The sequence below is a fragment of the Hyaena hyaena genome, unplaced genomic scaffold (genome assembly GCF_003009895.1).
Source record: "Hyaena hyaena isolate Hyena2069 unplaced genomic scaffold, ASM300989v1 scaffold_408, whole genome shotgun sequence".
Classification (NCBI taxonomy): Eukaryota; Metazoa; Chordata; class Mammalia; order Carnivora; family Hyaenidae; genus Hyaena; species Hyaena hyaena.
The window spans coordinates 457,225-477,255 of NW_024081041.1; the positions used below are offsets into that span (position 1 = coordinate 457,225).

The following is a 20,031-nucleotide window of genomic DNA, read 5'->3' on the forward strand; positions in this document are numbered from 1 at the left end:
TTGTACCATAGAGTAACTAGCTTTAAAAATTAGTTGGCTTATCAGGGTGTTGAAAATGAGTCTTTTAATTGGTATAAAATCTTTTCTTCCCCACTTGAACAGTGAAGGAGAGCAGGGTCCAAATGGAAGTCAGAACTCTAGCTACAGCCAATCTTAAAACATTCCGAAGAATTCCGTAGTGGACCAGTTGGAAATAAACCATTGGACAGATTTCAGTTATGTCTTCAGTGGAACACAAATGAAAATGAATAGCTTGTTTCTATCAAGCGTATTGGGAAGTGATTTTATTTTTGCAAAATAAGTTTTTCCTTACCTAATTTGATTCTAGTATATAATTGATTTAAATCTCTTGATTATAAAAGTTTGGAAAGGTTCTAAGGGGACCTACAGACATACATACATAGACGTTTCAAAATTAATAGCTTTTAATTAGTGTAATTTTTCTTAATTTGGATAATAAAAATTATAGCTTTTTATTAAGCCAGGAAACACAAAGCATAATTTGTTTAAAATTCTCTTTGGTCATTGGACCAAAACAAGGACATAAAAAGTCAAATATATGAGGGTTTTTTTCCCTCCTTAAGTTAAACTTTAAAACTGTATTTAAGGAATCAAATCTTACAAAATCCTGGAAGATTTTGGTAACGATATTGATAATTTCAGGGAAATTAATCAAGTACCTATTGATTTAAAAGTGTATTTTATTCAGTAGTTTTAGTATCTTGCCATGGAAGATACTAGCCCAGCCTAGCAGAAAAGTGCAATATGTATAGCATACTTTGACATTTTAAAGGTTATATTAATTCCATAACCATTTTGAAATGCTGGGCAAACTTAAAAAAAAATCATATATGACCTTATTTGCATTTGATTCACAGTTAATGAGGCATTTTGAAGCTAATTGGATAAAACACCATAATATGGTTGAAATTTGGTAACATTTTAATGTTAATTTTTACTCTACTGAGAAAAATTTTTATATGACATACACTCCCTAGTTTATTTTTGTGTTGTAGTGTGGATTTACAAATTTACTACAGGTATCCTGAGCCAGGAACACAATCAGGTCTCAGGCCAGTTTGATACTGACTATTCTTAATTCTCATGAGTGTAGGACTTGGACTAATTGTTATGTCAGTGGGACTGTGCTGTCTTGGAACTTAATCATTTTCTTCAGATTTGAAGGAGAGCGATGAAATTTGAAGTCATAGGATATTGATGTACAATTTAAGGATTGAGTTTTTTTATACATCAGTTGTGAACAATGGATTAATAAATTAAATGTTGACTTCCTAGTATAAAACTTCAAGAATAAAAGTACTGTTCTCCAGTTATATTGACTCATGTCTTGAATTTATCTTTTTGAATCTGCTTAATGTTTTCTGAGAGTCCTTCCTTTAGACACGTATTAAAGTCTTCTGTAGTTTGTCAGGTGGGTAATTCAGATGGCTTATAACAGACTATAGAGTTTGCTTCCTTGTGGAGAGGATCAGATAAGTTGGAAAGGGAGATGGTGTATAAAGTCAGCACCAATGATAAATGTAGGTCTTGTAGGCTTATGGGCAGAATAAGAAATAAGGAAAAATGCTCTCCTCAGGTCTGAAGGAATTAAGGTTGGGTTTGGGTTGGAAGAGCACAGTGATTACATATCACAACCGCTGACTTGACCCTAATTTTTTTAAGCCTACCTGTATTCTTTTAGAATTTATATTTTGAAAGTTATTACATATGACTTGCAGTTTTGTTTTCACCCTCTTATTATAGAACGTTTAAAGCAACATATACAAAAGTAAATTCTAATGAACCTCCATCTATTTATTACACAGTTTCAACAATGACCATTTCATGGCCAATTTCATTTCCTCTAAATTCGCATCAACTTCCCACAATATGCATATTATTTTGAAGCAAATGCAAGATACCAAATTTCACCTATTATTATTTCATGTGTATTCCTAAAGATAATGGCTCTTAAAGATTATACCTAAAGAATTAGTTAAAATAATGTACTACCAAAATATTCATTGTTCATATTTTCAGTTATAAATATCATGAGAAATAAATAATTCTAGTCAGGATTAGGACCAGACATTGCAATTGATTGATAAATCCTTTAAACCTTTTAAAATTCATGGATTCTTCTTCTGTCTTATTTTTATATTTTTTTAAATGTTTTATTTATTTCTGAGAGAGAGACCGCATAAGCAGGGGAGGGTCAGAGAGAGAGAGGGAGACACAGAATCTGAAACAGGCTCCAGGCTCTGGGCTAGCTGTCAGTACAGAGCCTGACGTGGGGCTCGAACTTGCCAGCCACAAGATCACGACTTAAGCCGAAGTCATGCTTAACCGACTGAGCCACCCAGGTGCCCCCTTATTTTCTAAATTCCCCTTTTTGATTTGGTTGTCTTCTGAGAGTTGCCCACCATATGGATCTTACTAAATGTATCTTTGAAGTGCCACTTTAACATGCTCCTTTTTCTGTGTTTTCTATAAATTGATAATTGAATGTAAAGGCTTGATCAAGTTCAAAAAAAATTTTTTTTGAGGGAGTAGACTACTTTTACAGGTGTCTTCCACAGAGAGCAGATCATGGCTGATTGTTGCTTTCTGTGACATCACCTATTGATGAATATGAATTGTTTAAAAAAGCAAACAGTCTGTACTGTCCAGTGTGACAGCCACTAGCTACACTGAAAATGTGGCTAGTCAGAACTGAGATGTGCTGTAAATGTAAAAGTACATGGTAGATTCAATACGTAGTACAAAAGAATGTAAAATATCTAACATTTTAAATGATAGGACCAAATAAAACACTATTAACATTAAATTCACCTCTTTTTAGAATGAAAGACAATTATAAGTCACATAATGGCTTTAATTCTGTTGGACTGTGCTGCTGTAACCCAAGGACAATATTAGACTCCTGACCATTCTCCCTACTGCTCAAGCATTCCTGCCTCCCAGAGCAACTTTTAGTTATTTCTTTGCTGTTGTGTTACTTCCACATTTCCAAGTACCAAGCTTATAATTAGAGCTTTTATTGAGCACTTATGTGTCAAGAATGTTCTTAGGTTCCTACATTCTGAAGTCATTTAATTCTCAGAACAATTATTATAGAAATGAGAAAACTCAGGAACAGAAAGTTAAGTACCTTTATTTTTAATTTTAAAAATCTTTATTTTGAGAGAGAGAGAGAGAGAGAGCACACGTGTGAGAATCCTAAGCAGGCCCCACACTGTTAACGCAGCACCTGATGCAGGGCTCAAATCTACGAGCTGAAACCAAGAGTTGGATGCTTAACCGACTAGCTGCCCAAGCACCCCAGATTAGGTTTTAAATCTTTTTCTTTTTTTCTTTTTTTTTGAGAGAGAGAGAGACTGCACACAAGTGGGGAAGGGGGTGGGCAGAGGATCTGAAGTGGGCTCTGTGCTGACAGCAGAGAGCCCGATGTGAGGTTTGAACCCGGGAACCATGAGATTATGACCTGATCCAACGTCTGGTGCTTAACCTACTGAGCCAGCCAGGTGCCCCAGGTTCTAATTCTTAAAACCTGGGCAGCTGGGTTCCAGGGCCCATGCTCTTAATTACCTTACTGCCTCCTACTTTACCTTCCAGTTTTTTATTTTGATATTTTTTTCTAATAGTAAAATTATCTACTAACTTCCTACTATAGAAGATGAAGATTTCACTTTCTCACATACCTCCCTCTATTCTCCAGCTTCCACTTCCCTACCAACTCAGTTCTACATTAAGACTTCTACTCCCATTGTCTTCCCAACTTAATTGTGTAATTGTTGTTAAATTCATACTCGATGTATGTAATGTGTTCTGTAGTGTACTACGGTTACATTTCTTTTAGAATATTTTTGGCTTTCTGAAAGGTTTGTAATGGACTTTGTTGTAATATGCTCAATTAACTTTGTACATTTTATTAATTTATCACACTAGAATCATAATTCATTTACTCCCTAAGTCACTCATAGGGAGACATTCTTCCCTGTGTCCTTTATCTTTGTTTAGGTATCCAAAATATGAGGAATTCACTTCTTTGTCTTGTTTTAATGTTTTTTCATTTTTATTAATCCTCATCACCTGTGTCTAATCTGTTACACCCATCTATGGGGTTTTTAATATCAGTTATTCTTAAATTCTAGAATTTCTATTTGATACTTTTTGTAGTTTCCATTACTTTAATAATTTTTGTCATTTATGTTATTGAAAATATAAATCATAGTTATTTGAAAGTCTGTGGGGCACTTGGGTGGCTCAGTCAGTTGAGCATCTGACTTCAGCTCAGGTCATGGTCTCACAGTTCATGGGTTCGAGTCCCACATCGGGCCCTATGCTGACAGCTCAAAGCCCAAGCCTGCTTCGGATTCTGTGTCTCCCTCTCTCTCTGCCCCTCCTCCTCACGCTCACTCTCTGTCTCTCTCAAACATAACATTAAAAACAATTTAAAGTCTGAAAATGCCAGCATGTAGATTATATGTAGATTTGTTTTTATTGTCTTCTAAAATTTATTTTTGTTTTTTCTTATTTTTCAATTGTGAGGTCCTATTTACTATTTTAAATAAATTTTATAGAATTCAGAACACTGAATAGGAAGCACTCTAGAGAATATTTATGGCTCTGTATCAGGGGTCTATAAACTGCCTCATGGGCCTTTACCTGCCATCTAATTTTGCCTGGCCTTTGAGCTACGAATGTTTGCCATATTTTTAAACAGTTGAAAATAATGAAAAGAATATTTGACAACATGTGAAATACAACATTCAAACCTAAGTGGCCATAGTTTTGTTGGGATACTGCCACACTTATTCCTTTATGTATTATCTATGGTTGCTTTGTGCTACAGTAGCAGAGTTGAGCAGTTGCAACAAAGACCTTATGGCCCACAAACCTAAAAAATTTATTGTTGCCAGCCCCTTGCTCTAGCTAGCTAATGATGTCTTCTCTAAGAGAGGATTTACTTCTGGTAGGCTCTTAAGATCACCTTAATTCATTCAGGGATTCAGTTGATTTAAAGCTGGTCTTACATTTTTATGAGGGTTGGTCAATTTCTGGTTCACCTTTACTCCTAAGGTATAGTTTCCCAGGGTTCCAACTAAATGTCTGGTGTATTTACCCAGGCTCTTTACCCAGATTCTTATTCCTTGATAGGCCCAATACTTCAACCACAGCTTCCCTTCTCTCCGAAATTGTGGCTCTTCAAATCTTCCCACCTTATTTGTCCCAGTAATATTTGTTTATGTAAATCCATAAATAAAATTTACTTAAAGGCATGGAGGAACTACTAAAACAGTGAGGATTTGAAGAGCTATATTCCAGGGAAAAGGAAGGCTGTAGAGGATGAACCAACATTGAACAGTGTGTATGGATGTTTGTGTTTATTTTCCCGCTCTTCTAGTTCTTATAGGGAGTTTGCGCTGCTAGAAACTAGATTGACATTATCAGAAACAAGTTCAAGGTGGTCATATTATTCCTACCCCAGATTTTCCAGTGGCTTAATAATATCATTGAGGACAAAACAAGTCCTAGGCCTTCCATGATCTCAATGACTACATAAATGAAACTAAACACAGATGGAAGAAAACACAAAGTCATTTTACCACTAGTGCACTGACAAAGTGCACTGGTTTGACATTCTAAAGGCATATACTCAATGCTAGGGAGAGTCATTTACATTTAAATTTTTTTCATATTTTCATTATTTTTAATTGAGATATAATTACAGAAAATGTATGTTTTCAAATGTTCCCTGAGTTTTGATAAATGTATCACCTCTGTACCAACACCTCAATCAATATATAAATCATTTCCATCACCCTAGGAATTTCCCTCCTTGCTTTTTCCAGCTAGTCTTCCCTCTACAGAAGGAATCACTATTATTTCTATCTTTATAGATCATATTAAGTTGCAAATTATATCACTACCATGCTGATTACAACGTTGCCATAAGTCTTTGGATGGTGTTAATATATTTTCTTTATTTATATTTCACCTACATTTCTGGAGCTCAGATTCTTGGTTTTTTAAGGTAAAGTCTGCGCTTTTTTTTTTTTTTTTTTTTAACTTTTATAGACCTCTGCTAGAAATCAAACATCTTCGGAGAGGAATCACATCTATTTTATTATCTTTTTAGAATCTGGAATATTTAGCATAGGATCTAAATCAAGAAAAGGTGTTCAAGAAATGCTTACTAGCTGCTTTATATTATTCAATATGCAGTAACTACTCATTATGGGTAAAAGGTGTATCTATCAGAAATATTTGTACTGTATATCAAAATAGGAAAACAAATGTTATGAATTTTCTAAAATGGGAAAATTAACATACTAAAATATTTTACTCATTAAAAAAAAAACTTGTCTAGCTCATAGACTCTTTAATGAATAGAACCCAGGCTAACACAAATGGTCATACGTTATAAGTAGGTACGACAAGTAACTTGGGCTTTGATAATACTATTGTACTATACTAAACTAAACTAGTTCACTAAACTATTTACAAATTAATTTCTAGAATCCCAACCCTTATATTTCCATGGTAAATTACATACATTATTTGAATCCTCAAGGAACTACACAAGGCATTGTCAATTTACAGTTTACAGTTAAGAAAAAGATTCAGCAAATAATTGACTTACACAAAATCCCCTTCCCATTAACCAGTGATGCCAGGACTAGATTATTATCCTTTTATTCATTCTACTGTCCTAGGCTGCATGTACACACGAAAGAGCCAGCTTGCATTCCAGAATTCAATTTCCTTTTTTCTTTTCTGAAAATTCATAGGTCGCCCATTCATTCCATCCTCCAGCATAATGTCGAACACTGAAAACATAGCAAAGTTAGTGCTGTAAAAGTTTCCTCCTGCTTTATAAACATGAGATTGATAGGAACTTTAGAGATTTAGAGATTCAAGGACTACTCTAGACTTTAAAACTGTTTAAAAGGATGAAAATATAGAGGCTCTCAGCCACTATCCTGCTATTACTAACAGTAATTATAAGAAATTTTTCGGTATGCCAGTAAAAATGTAATACATATGGAAGAATGAAATACACATTCTTGAGTACATTTTTATATTTCACCTGTGTACCTGTTAAAGCCCAGAGATACTGCTGTGTCCAAAGCCTTCTTGCTTCTCACTCCGGCTAAACAAGAAAACACTAGGCTGTCAGATTTGGATGGTTTTACTTCATTGTACTTCTCTTTGAAGTCGTTTGGATTCATCTGTAGAGCTTCACCTACCTCACCCACTGGAAGAAAATGTTAAGAATTTCAATTAAATTTTAGATACAGTAAATTACTGAATATATATACACTTCTGTAATGAATCAGTTTAAGACACAGTTCACTTACGTGGTATATTGATGGACCCGGGAATTTTCCCATACTCGACAATTTCCCATCTTTCTCTAACATCAATTAATGTAATTTGCCTGGAATTCAAGAGACTTTTAAGTTCCTTGTAAGTGACATCTTTAACAGCAGTACAAAAATTGTGGCAGCTTCCTTTTATTGACTTCAAGCCTGGAAAGAAGAAAATAATTTAGGCACTTTCAAAGTAACATTGCTATTAATACCTGGAAAGCAGTTCAAAGGAAAGTTTCCCCCTGGTTCCAGTCAGCTAACGATAGTTGATGTTTTGACTTCACTGTATTGTACATTCAGTGTATTTTGCACACAGCCTGATGTAGCCACACCCTCTTGCCCTCCATGCTTAACAGTTGGCCTTGTACCAGCTCCATATTCTACTCTCTCCAAGCCCTTAATTAGGTGGAGCTCCTAAATACACACTCAGCATTTGGTAACAGAATTGTGCAAATAATTTGTAAGTTAACCATGATCTAAATTATAATGTGAAGGAAAATATAATATTCCCTTACAAGCAAAGAGAACAAGCCATATGTTAGATGTGGGGACGTTACAATTGAAACTACACTTGTAAGTACTTAAAAGCACTCTTTCTGTCTGTTAAATAATTGATAGGGTTATGTGGCTGCCTCAGTCAGAAAAGCATGTGACTCTTTATCTCAGGACTGTGAGTTCAAGCCCCATGTTGGGTGTAGAGATTACGTAAATAAAAACAAAAAATAATTGGTAATATAATATGGTATGGAGTAATAACCCATAAAATAAATCCATGGGTCCAAAGTGATATAAGTATATAATTGAATAAATGGGGAGAAGGGATTATTTCCTTTAAAATTTTTTTTTATTGATGTTAATTTCTTTTTGAGAAAGAGAGAGCTGGGGAATGGCAGAGAGAGACACACACACAGAATCTGAAGCAGGCTCTAGGCTCGGAGCTGTCAGCAGAGGGCTCAATGTGGGTCTTGAACTCATGGAACCATGAGGTCATGACCTGAGCTGAAGTCAGACGCTTAACTGACTGAGCTACCCAGGCACCCCTAGAAGGGATTATTTCAATTGATAAATGTAGAATGAATGATAGAGAAAATCACCATTAGGTTAACACCCCACTAATTATTTCAACAAGAGCCACTAATAGATGCTAGAGTTAGGGGGTGAAAGTATGATGAGAAATAGGATGGTATCTCCCCAGGAGATAATTACTAATTACAAAAGGAGACACCTGAAAGATGCCACTTTAACCAATTATTCAAAGACCACTAGTGATAAGAAATGTTGACACCATACAGTCGCTAAGAGGATACTTGAAGAGCACATCACTTCCTTAGTATTTTTGCCAAAAATGCATACCCTGAGTCAAATCAGAAGACCATCTCAGACAAATTAAATCTACAAAATAACTAGTACTCTTAAAAAGTATCAAAGTTCTAAAAGAAAAGAGCATGGAACTGTCAACAGACTGAAGCCTACTAAGGAGACATGACAATGTAATACAATGTAGAATCCTGGATTGGATCTGGACTATAAAAGACATCAGTGTGAAAACTGGTGAAATTTGAAGTTTATTTATTTTGAGAGAGTGAGAGAGAACGTGAGTTGAGAGGGGCAGAGAGAGAGAGAGAGAGAGAATTCAAGTAGGCTCTGCACTATCAGTATGGAGCCCAATGTGGGGCTCAAACTGTTAGTTTTTGACCTGAGCCAAAATCAAGAGTTGGACGCTTAACTGACTGAGCCACCCAGGTGCCCCCAAACTGATGAAATTTAAATAAAGTCTGTGGATTAGTTCATAGTATTATGTCAATATTTCTTTCCTGATTTCAGTAATTGTATCACATAAGATGCTTACGTTAGAGGAAGTTGAATAAGAATAAAGGGAACTCCATTTTACTTTTGCAACTTTTCTATAGGTCCATATTGTCTTTTTTTAAACATGAAAGAAAACCTAAAAGATTTTTTAAATAAAAACAAAAAATTTTAATAATATTACACAACAAAATTATCACTTATAATAAGGGTAAATAATAATACTTCAAATGTTTTAAACATTAAATATAAAGTGAAATAGGTTTAAATATATTATATATATTATATATTTTATTATTTATTTTTGAGAGAGAGAGAGATTGTGAGTGGGGGGAGAGACGGAGGAAGAAGGAGACACAAAATTCAAAGCAGGCTCCAGGCTCTGAGCTGTCAGTACAGAGCCCAATGAGGGGCTTCAACCCAACGAACCATGAGATCATGACCTGAGCTGTAGTTGGACGCTTAACTGACTGAGCTACCCAGGTGCCCCAAAATTGGTTCAAATAGTATAAACTTGCATAGAAAAGTATTTAAAGGTCTAAGCCTGGAAGCAGACATACAATATACCACCTGTAAGAATTCACTATTTGGTAACAGTGATATTTCAGATTAATGGGGAAATTTCATTCAATGAATATGTAGAGCAACTAGCTAGACATCAGGAAGAAACTTTAAGCAGTCTATTCCCTTATTTCTTATATGTAAATTTAAATTTCAACCTAAAAAGTAATATCTAAGAAGTACTAATAGAAAACATGAGCCGATAGTTTAAATCTTGGGATAAGAAGATCATTCTAAACATGGTAAAATCAGAAGTCATAAAGATTTGACCTCATAAAAATGCTAAATTTATATATGGCAAAAGAACAATTAGGGCGCCTGGGTGGCTCAGTCAGCTAAACATCTGACTTCATCTCAGGTCATGATCTCATAGTTTGTGAGTTCGAGCCCCACACTGAGCTCTGCACTGACAGCACAGAGCTTGCTTGGGATTCTTTCTCTCCCTCCCTCTCTCTCTCAAAATAAATAAACATTAAAAAAATATATTAACAAAATAAAAAAAGAACAATGAATACTTGGAAGACAAGTGGCAGGCAGGAACAAAATATTTGTAATATAGAAAAGACAAAAGATTACTATTAATAGAGCACACATTAATAGAAAAAGGACAAAATTCCCCATACAAAAATGGTCAAAACAAGATTTGTAACAATTAGGGGCGCTTGGGTGGCTCAGTCGGTTAAGCATCCAACTTCAGCTCAGGTCATGATCTCGCGGTTCGTGGGTTCGAGCCCCGCGTTGGGCTCTGTGCTGACAGCCAGCTCAGAGCCTGGAGCCTGCTTCAGATTCTGTGTCTCCCTCTCTCTCTGATCCTCCCCTGCTCATGCAGTCTCTCTCTCTCTCAGAAATAAATAAAACATTAAAAAAAGATTTATAACAATTAAAAGGATAGATAATATCAAATATTGGTGAGGGTATGAGGAAATGGGTATGCTTGCACATTGCTGGGAGTGTGTAATGTTAAAATCTTTTGAATGGAAAACCTGGCAGTAATAACATTTTATATATGTATGTCTTTTGTGCCTCACAAATTTTCTTTTAGGAGTGTATCTTACTATAGGGGTATTAGCAAGGATAAGTACCAACGTATTCAGGTATAATGTATTTGTTGGCAGCATTCTCTGTAATATTGAAAAATGGAAATAAGCTGGAAGTCTATCAATCAGGGAATGGTTATAAGTGGTATGTTTATACAATGGAATATTATTCAGTGTAAACTGTCCAAAATATAGTATTAAATTTTAAAAACTAGTTGGAGCGCAATAGTATAAACCAAAGGTTCCCAAACTTTCTTGTTTCATCCTTTAATGCCTTAGTAAATTTTCTGCAGTTCCCATAGGCCAAAAGAAATGCTTAGTGGTTCTATTTATTAAGTAGTTAATAAAAGCCTAAAGTGAGTTATGAAAAACCATATTTTCTTGTAAAAGCCAAATACTTTTCTTTTTAAAAGTTTATTTATATAATTTTAGAGAAAGAGAGAATGAGAGAGAGAGAGCACAAGTAGGGGAGGGGCAGAGGGAGAGAGAGAATTCCTAGAAGGTTTGCACTGTTAGTGCAGAGCCTGACGGAGCTTGAACTCACAAATTGTGAGATGACCGGAGCTGAAATCAAGAGTCGGACATTTACCTGTCGAAATCACTCAGGCACATTGCCCCACCCGGCGGCTAATTTTTGCATCAGTTCCAATTTTGCTGTTTCTACACTGGTAAATCGAACCTTACCTGGGTATAACTCCAAGATCTTCAGTATGTTCTGTCATGCCCTTCAATCTACTTTACCAGCCACATACCAGACCTTCTCCTCTTCCCCCTTCCTCCTCTGCCTCAGTGACTGTACCCTCCAGCTACATTAAAAGTATACATGTGCTCTAACTACATTTTCACAACAGAGAGGTAAAGCATGGGCAAATCCTGGGTGTCCACTTGAGCTCTGTAATTCTTGGCAGGCTACTTAAACTCTTGGGGACTTAGTTTCTTATTTGTAAAACAGGAATAATACTACTTAATCTTTCTGAGTTGCTGTGAGTTGAAATACTCTATACAGTGCGGAGCACCTGTGTGGCTCAGTTCCTTAAGCACCGACTTTGGCTCAGGTCATGAATCTCTCAGTCCGTGAGTTCGAGCCCTGCATCAGACTCTGTGCTGACAGCTCAGAGTCTGGAGCCTGCTTTGGATTCTGTATATGTGTCTCTTTCTCTCTCTGTCCCTTTCTTCTTCATACTGTCTCTCTCTCTCTCTCAAAAATAAATAATAAAACATTAAAAAAAGAATATACAGCGCAAACATTAAATATATATTTTCTCCTTTCCTTTATGATTTATGCAGACTGTTCCTTCTGAAGGGAATACCTTTCTTCCTCATCTCTACCTGGCACACTCTTACTGTCCTTGAAGACTCAGTTAATGTCACTTATTGCCGACGTAACAATTCCATTTCCAAGTATCTATGCTAGTAAAATATTTGTACATATACACAAAGAGGTATGCTCAATGGTAATTACTGAAGAACTTTTTATGATAGCAAAAAATTAGAAATCAAACGTCCATCAATAGGGGACTGGCTAAATGAACTGTGGTAATCCATACTATGCAATACATACAGTGGTTAAAGAGTTATATGTGCCACCACGTAAAGCTTCTAAATACCTAAGTGAGAAAAAAATGCAGAAAAGTATGCAAAGTAGATCACATTATATATATGATTTATACTATAGATCTATAGATGATATATGAAACCACAATGAGTAGAAGATCTGAACATTTTTCCAAAGAAGACATACAGATGGCCCACAGACACATGAAAAGATGCTCAACATCATTAATCATCAGAAATGCAGGTTGAAGCCATAATGAGATATCACATCACTCCTGTCGGAATGGCTATTATTGAAAAGACAAGAAGACAAGAAATCAGTGTTGGTGAGGATGCAGAGAAAAGGGAACCCTCGTGTTCTGTTGGTGGGAATGTAGATTGGTACAACCACTGTGGAAAACAGTATGGAGATTCCTCAAAAAAATTAAAAATAGAACTACCGTATGATCCAGCAATTCCACTTCTGAATATTTTTCTGAAGAAAATGAAGATGATACCTTGAAAAGATACCTACACCCATATTCACTACAGCATTATTTACAACAGCCAAGATACAGAAACAACCTAAGTGTCCACTGATGGATAAATGAATAAAGAAATTGTGATACACACACACACACACACACAGGGGAATATATTTCAGCCATTAAAAAAAATGAACTCTTGCCATTTGAGACAATATGGATAGACCTCGAGGATATACGCTAAGTCAGATAGCCAAAGACAAACAAATACCATGTGATTTCATATGTGGAAACAAAAACCATCAAAACCCAAGCTCATAGATACAGAGAACAGATTGGTGGTTGCCTGAGGCAGGGAATGGGGGGGGGAGGGGGGGAGAGAAATGTGTGACAGTAAAAAAGGTAAACATTTATAAAATTATTTTTTTTAATATTTTTATTTATTTCTAGGAGAGAGAGAGAGATAGAGCGAGCGTGAGCAGGGGAGGGTCAGAGAGAGAGGGAGATACAGACTCTGAAATAGGCTCCAGGCTCTGAGCTGGCGATCAGCACAGAGCCTGACGGGGGGCTCGAACCCACGAACCGCGAGATCACGACCTAAGCGAAAGTCGGACGCTTAACCGACTAAGCCACCCAGGCGCCCCTATAAAATTATTTCTTAAATTAAAAAAGTAAGAATTCTCATCTTAATAGGGCAAGAGGAGAGGGGATGTAGGCCTCTTGGAGGAACGGAAAGGGTTTTTAGGGAAGATGAATGGACCTTTAGAAGAGATGGGAGGTATGACAGTTTGTGATAGTTTGTCTGCGTGCGCTGCTGAGTTCTAGTCTCCTTTCCTGTGATGGGTCAGTGTTCCCTGGTTGATGAAACTCCTGCAGAGGGGATTGAGGAGAACTGAGTTCCTTTTGGAGGATCCATCTTTAGACAGGTGAGGGGAGTTCAGAGAAAGCTTCTCTCTGCATTTGCTGTTTTCCAAATGCTTACAGCTCAAAAAAAAAAAAAAAAAAACAACCTATCAACCCAAATTTCAGTTTGAGATAAATATGATGCCCTAAAAGTATTTAAAATCACATCATATTAGACTATACCAATTGAGGATCTAGTATAATTCAGAATGGTCTGATTCATACTGCATACATGTTTAGAAGTTTGTTTTTCTAATACAATTGTCAGGTCATTTTAGTGACATTTAGAAGAAACCTGTAGGAATGAGCATTTTTTTTTTCCAAATAAAAAGGCTTAAGAAATTTAGTTACTTCTATATATCAGTAAATTCTAGATTTAATTATTCATTAAATTATTTAATTCCGATTTAGCTTAATGTGATTTAATTCTATGTTTAAAGAAATTATATACAGGAGTCCCTGGGTGGCTCAATTGGTAAAGTGTCTGACTTCATCTCAGGTCATGCTCTCATGGTTCCTGAGGTTTGAGCCCAACGTGGGGCTCTGTGCTGACAGAGCCTGGGGCCTGCTTCAGATTCTGTGTCTCTGTCTCTCAAAAATAAACATTTGAAAAAAAATTTTTTAATAAAATAAAATAAAGAAATTATATATAGAAATTATATACATAGGGGCATGTGGGTGGCTTATTTGGTTAAGCAGCTGGCTCTTGATTTCAGCTCAGGTCATGATCTCACGGTTTCTTGAGGTCTAGTCCTGCACTGTGCTCTTGGGATTTTCTCTCTCTCCCTCTTTCTCTGCTCCTCCCCTGCTTGAGCTCTCTGTCTCTCTCAAAATAAATAAACAAACTTTAATAAATAATAAACAAACATTAAAAAAAGAAATCATATCCATGATTTAGGCTCTGAATTTATTTTTTCATAAATGTACCTTCTTTTCTATGTTATATAGTATAGCATGGTTTTCTACTGTATTTTGTACTTTAAAATACTAAACTAAATTTCACTTAGAAATAGTCTACCACTGGGGCGCCTGGGTGGCTCAGTTGGTTAAGCATCTGACTTTGGCTTAGGTCATGACCTTTCAGTTTGTGGGGTCAAGTCCCGTGTTGGACTCTGTGCTGACAGCTCAGAACCTGGAGTCTGCTCTGGATTCTGTGTCTCCCTCTCTCTCTGTCCCTTCCCTGCTTTTGCTCTCTCTTAAAACTAAATAAACATTTAAAAAATGAAAGATAAACAGTCTACCAGTGGGGCGCCTGGCTGGCTTAGTCAGTTAAGTGTCTGGCTCTTCATTTGAGCTCAGGTCATGATCTCACAGTTCATGGATTGAGCCCTAAGTCAGGCTCTGTGCTGACAGTGCTTGGGATTCTCTCCCTCTTCTCTCTCTGTACCCCCAACCCCTGCATAAAAAAGAAAAAAAAAAGTCTACTATTACTTCCTACTAATTAAGTTTGGCATTCGTCTTATAATTCCAATAAATAAAGTTTTGATGTGAAAAAATAGAACTATTTGAAACATAAGAGGGGTGCCTAAGTAGCTCAGTTGGTTAAGCATCTGGCTCAATCTCAGCTCAGCCCATGATCTTCCGTCATGGTTAGTGGGTTCAAGTGAGGAGCCTGCTTGGAATTCTGTCTCTCACTCTCTCTGCCCCTCTCCCACTCATTTCCTCTCTCTCTCTCTCAAGTAAATAAATAAGCTTACCAAAAAAAGAAGGAAGTATAAGAGTTTTTGCTTAATAATAATAACAATCATAATACTAGCAACTCATTCTTGCCACAGCCATAAAATAAATTCCTTAGTTCACCTATACTCTTCTTCTGGATTTTTTTTTTTTTAAATTTTTTTTTTTTAATGTTTTTATTTATTTCTAGGAGAGAGAGAGAGAGACAGTGTGAGCAGGGGAGGGTCAGAGAGAGAGGGAGTCACAGACTGAAACAGGCTCCAGGCTCTGAGCTGGCAGTCAGCACAGAGCCCGACGCGGGGCCCGAACCCACGAACCGCGAGATCATGACCCAAGCGAAAGTCGGACGCCCAACCGACTAAGCCACCCAGGCGCCCCCTGGATTTTGACACCTTAAAAAACCAATGTCAATATCTGTTGAATATTGACAATTATTTCCAGGGACTGTATAATGGTCAATACAAACAACATACAACCAAGAAAGAAATGATGATTGCTACTTCAGAGAGAAAATATTAGGAAGAACATTTGCTTCCTTTTCAAATGGGTATTTGGATTTAGCGTGAACATTTTATAACTTCTAATGTAATCACTTTGATAAATATTTTGAGTTTTTTTGGTCCACTCACAGCAAAATGTTGAAAGCAACTGAACAACCATCCTAGTGAGTAAAATGTTAAAATGGACATTTTTGGTAAGGCAATGCATTTATTTCATGAAGTGATTTTAACATGAAAGGGGAACACCCTCTATACTGTCTTTCAGCTTTGCAAAGTTACTTGTCTTTTCAACTTCCTTTTACTCCTCTATCACAGTACTTTCTCATAAATAGCCCAGCGGGCCCCCAAGTCCCCTAAGTTGTCCCCTCCTCAAACTCCCTCCTTACTTAAGGCGTCTGCTGCTGGAAGCTAATTCATATTACTAGGGTGCCTCTGTGTTTTCTGTCGTTCTTCATGGACCCAGGACTAGGATACCGAGTAAATGCCTTGACACAAACTGGCTATTACCCAGAAGGATACTTAGAATCTTACAGAGGTGAACACCCTGGGAATAGGGCAGGGCTGGGTAGGAGAAAGTTCACTCACTTTGTGCCACCACAAAGGTGTGTTAGCACAGCACTCAGCTGCAGCGTACATGACTTGGTAGGTCCCATTTGGGATCCGGCTCCAAACTGGAGCAAGTCTAAACAGCGAAAAGGAAGAAAAGAACAACAATAAAACTAGCAGGTTTTATATCTATATATTTATTTATATATTTATAAATTTATATATATTATATAAATATATATTTATTTATATATTTATAAATTTATATATATTTATTTATTTATATATATCTATAGATAGATATATATAAACACTGGAGGGGATGGCTTCAGAGAATAAAGGTAGCCAGCAAGTTTTTGTCCTCATGGAAATGTAGGAGACAAAGGACATGTTCAGTGTTATGGGGGTCACTGATTAAGTAACAAGCACTCACATTAGCCACCTAGAGTCATTAAGAAGACAAGGATTGAAAGCATTCTCTTTGGAGAGTCTTGATTGTAAGATTAGAAACACGGGAGCACCCGAGTGGCTCAGCTGGTTAAGTGTCCAACTTTTGATTTTGGCTCAGGTCATTATCTCACAATTTGTGGGATGAAGCCCTGTGTTGGGCTCTGCGCTTGGGATTCTCTCTCTTCCTCGCTCTCAAAATAAATAAATAAACATTAAAAAAAAAAAAAAGAAAGATTAGAAACGCATCCTGAAAACCAGAAGCAGCCTACATATTCAAACAGGAAATGGTTGAATTGATTATGAAGCCTGTCATGCAGCATTTACAAGCAAAGAGTGGCTTAGAGAGATGTCCAGGAGCACCTGAATGGCTCAGTTGGTTGAGCGTCCCACTTGGGCTCAGGTCATGATCTCGAGGTTCATGGGTTCAAGCCCTAGATCGGGCTCTATACTGACTGCCAGCTCAGAGCCTGGAGCCTGTCTTCAGATTCTGTATCTCCCTCTCCCTCTGACCCTCCCCTGCTCACACTGTCTCTCTCTCTCTCTCAAAAATAAATAAAAACATTTTAAAATTTTTAAAAAAGAAAAAAACGTTTAAAAAAAGAGATGCCCATACTGTTAAACGAAAAAGCTTCCCATTTGAGATCTATATAATTATAACATACTTGTGTTTTATAAATGTCCAGAAAAGCATCTAGAAGGAAATACTAAACTAACTATTCTTGGGGAGTGGGATTGCAGGAAGAGGAATTCTTACATTAAAAAATAGCAACACCTGTATATTATAGATGTAGTATTTTTAGCTGTACATTTATGTATGCTCATAGAAAAGTGTTCAGAAGGATGTGTACCAAACCACACTTGCAGAGGAGAATGGAACATGGGAGGGTGTACAAAGGGTACCGAATACTGTGCTTTGTTTGAAAACAATGAGAATATAATTATGTATTACTAGTAGAATTTTATATTTTTTAAATTTTAAAAAATTTATTTATTTTGAGAGAGAGATAGAGAGAAGGAGAGAGGAAGAGAGAGAGAGGAACTCCCCGGCAGGATCCATGCTGTCAGCACCGAATCCCGATGCAGGGCTCGAATTCAAGAACTGGGAGATTATGACCTGAGCCCAAACCAGGAGTCAGACACTTAACCGACTGAGACACCCTGGCGCCCCTCTAGAATAATTTTACACGAAAAGACACCTTTTCACTACAACACTTTCTCCTACTCAGGTCGAATCATGGCACAGAATCCACTGCAGTCTCAGCGGTCTGTACATGGTGGTTGTTTACTTGTGTCTGTCTCTCCACAAAACGGGGAAGTGAACTGCGGAGGCAGTATCATCTAAAGACCCAGAGGACGTACCAACAGTTCAAGTGGAATAACTGGGAGGAGAGCTGGGGACACAGAGTTATGCCACGTCTCTGTGGCTGCATCCACAAATAAAAGTTGGTGCTAAAGGACAGGAAGTCGGCTTTGAGTAGCACACACACCACCACCACAACCACCTTCGTTTCTCTGGCTAGTTTTGTCCTGGTGGTACTTTAATGGCTCAACTTGTTATAATTCAAGCGATGCGCGCTTCTTCCTAGTGGGTAACAAGTGTAACTCGCAAAGCTGGGCTCGTGGTGAGTTTGTCCGGGCAGACGCTGGCCGCGCTCGCTCCTCTGAGTCGCGAACTGACCTTCATTGCTCAAACGTCAGTATCTTCCAAAATGCCTCCCCACGCGCAAGCTTCCTGGAGCAACGCCGACCTCTCTCCCTGCGTCCCCCAAGAGCAGCCCCAGACCCAAGTAGCCCAGAATCTGAAGGCACGAGAACTGTCAGTGGGTGCTTCCTTCCTAGGTGCGAAGAGTAATGGGTCTGACTTTTACCTGGAAGCTTCAAGAAGCGAGCACCGCCACCAATACCATTCCTTCCCCGGGGCCCGAGGTTAGCCGCTCTCCCTCTCCCCAGGGACCACGGAGCTCACCCCAGAGCACAGCCTCCGCCGACCCGAGGATCGCACGGCATGCACTCCCGAGCAGCGGGCCTGGCAGCACCATCTCCGACTCGCGCCCACCGGGCTCCAGACCACTTCCTCCTCCGGCTCCTCCTCCTTGGACTTGGCCTCCCGGAACTGCGCCGGGCTCTTGAGCGCCCCCCTCCGCCAGGCGCTGGACGAACCGGGGGGAGCCGCAGGGAGTGATGGCTGAGGGAGCGGGACCCTAACTCAAGAAATTGAGAGCTGGGCTTTTTTTGTTTGTTTATTTTGATTATTATTTTTTTTTAAGTAGAGACAAATGTTTAAAAGTGGAAAGCAGAAAATATACCAAATATAAAATTTAAAGATTTAAAGTAAAAATTTCAACTTAACTTTATGTCAGTATTATTGCAGATTAAACTACATGGATGCTTTCTTAAGAATTGCTCTTAAATACAATAGCTGGTTCAACTGATGTCAGTGCTAAGGTAATCTCATGCTGTCATCTTCCCTCTACAACTTTGACACTTGACTGTATTTGACAATAGTTTTGTCAGAGGTAGGTCCAAGCTAGTTGGTGTTAGTTTTCAGTTGCCACCGTAACAAATTACCACAAATTTACTGGCTTAAAAAATATAAATTTATTGTGTACAGTTCTCTACATCAGAACTCTTACTTGGCTAAAATTGAGGTGTCAGCAAACCCGTGTTGCTTCTGAAGGCTCATGGGGGAGAATTTCTTTTCTTGCCTTTTTCATCCAGTAGAAGCTGCATGCATTCCTTGGCTAGTGGTCCCCTGCCCCATCTTCAAAGCCAGCCTTTTAGCATCTTCAAATCTCTCTCTCATTCTGACCTCTGCTTCTGTTGTTACATCCCCTCTTTCCTTCTGACCCTTTTTTAAAAAAAATGTTTTTATTTATTTCTGAGAGAGAGAGGCAGCATGAGCAGGGGAGGGTCAGAGAAAGGGAGATACAGAATCTGAAGCAGGCTCCAGGCTCTGAGCTGTCAGCACAGAGCCCGACGCGGGGCTCGAACCCACAAACTGTGAGATCATGACCTGAGCCGAAGTCGGACGCTTAATCGGCTAAGCCACCCAGGTGCCCCTTCTTCTGATCCTTTTAAAAAGATCTTTGTGATAATTCTGGGACTACTTGGATGATCCGGGATAATTTCCCTATCTCAAGAACCTTGATTTAATCAT

General features: G+C 37.8%; 2 protein-coding genes across 2 annotated transcripts in view; one reads left to right on the plus strand and one right to left on the minus strand.

The window, feature by feature from the left end:
• Positions 1 to 1,334, plus strand: part of CCNC (cyclin C) — a 28,711-nt gene extending 27,377 nt beyond the window's left edge. Inside the window, exon 12 of the mRNA XM_039252121.1 lies at positions 103 to 1,334. Coding sequence (XP_039108052.1) covers positions 103 to 157 — 55 coding nt within the window. The 3' untranslated portion in view covers positions 158 to 1,334. The remainder of the gene's footprint in view (positions 1 to 102) is intronic.
• Positions 1,335 to 5,583: 4,249 nt separating this feature from the next.
• Positions 5,584 to 19,604, minus strand: TSTD3 (thiosulfate sulfurtransferase like domain containing 3). Its single transcript, XM_039252123.1, has 5 exons — positions 19,580 to 19,604; positions 18,841 to 19,059; positions 7,365 to 7,535; positions 7,102 to 7,261; positions 5,584 to 6,833 (listed from the first exon to the last, which is right to left on the minus strand). Exons 1-5 carry the CDS (start codon positions 19,602 to 19,604, stop codon positions 6,761 to 6,763), a joined length of 648 nt encoding a protein of 215 aa, XP_039108054.1. The 3' UTR covers positions 5,584 to 6,760.
• Between the last annotated feature and the right edge of the window lie 427 nt (positions 19,605 to 20,031).

What these genes read in the sequence shown, in the direction of transcription:
- TSTD3 (XM_039252123.1), bottom strand. Translation starts at nt 19,604, where the DNA reads ATGCAGCTTCTACTGGATGAAAAAG. An exon ending in GCTTCTACTGGATGAAAAAG is followed by an intron (nt 19,060 to 19,579) that starts GCAAGAAAAGAA and finishes CCGCTCCCTCAG; the next exon opens with CCATCACTCCCTGCGGCTCC. An exon ending in GTATCTCTGGGCTTTAACAG is followed by an intron (nt 6,834 to 7,101) that starts GTACACAGGTGA and finishes CTATGTTTTCAG; the next exon opens with TGTTCGACATTATGCTGGAG.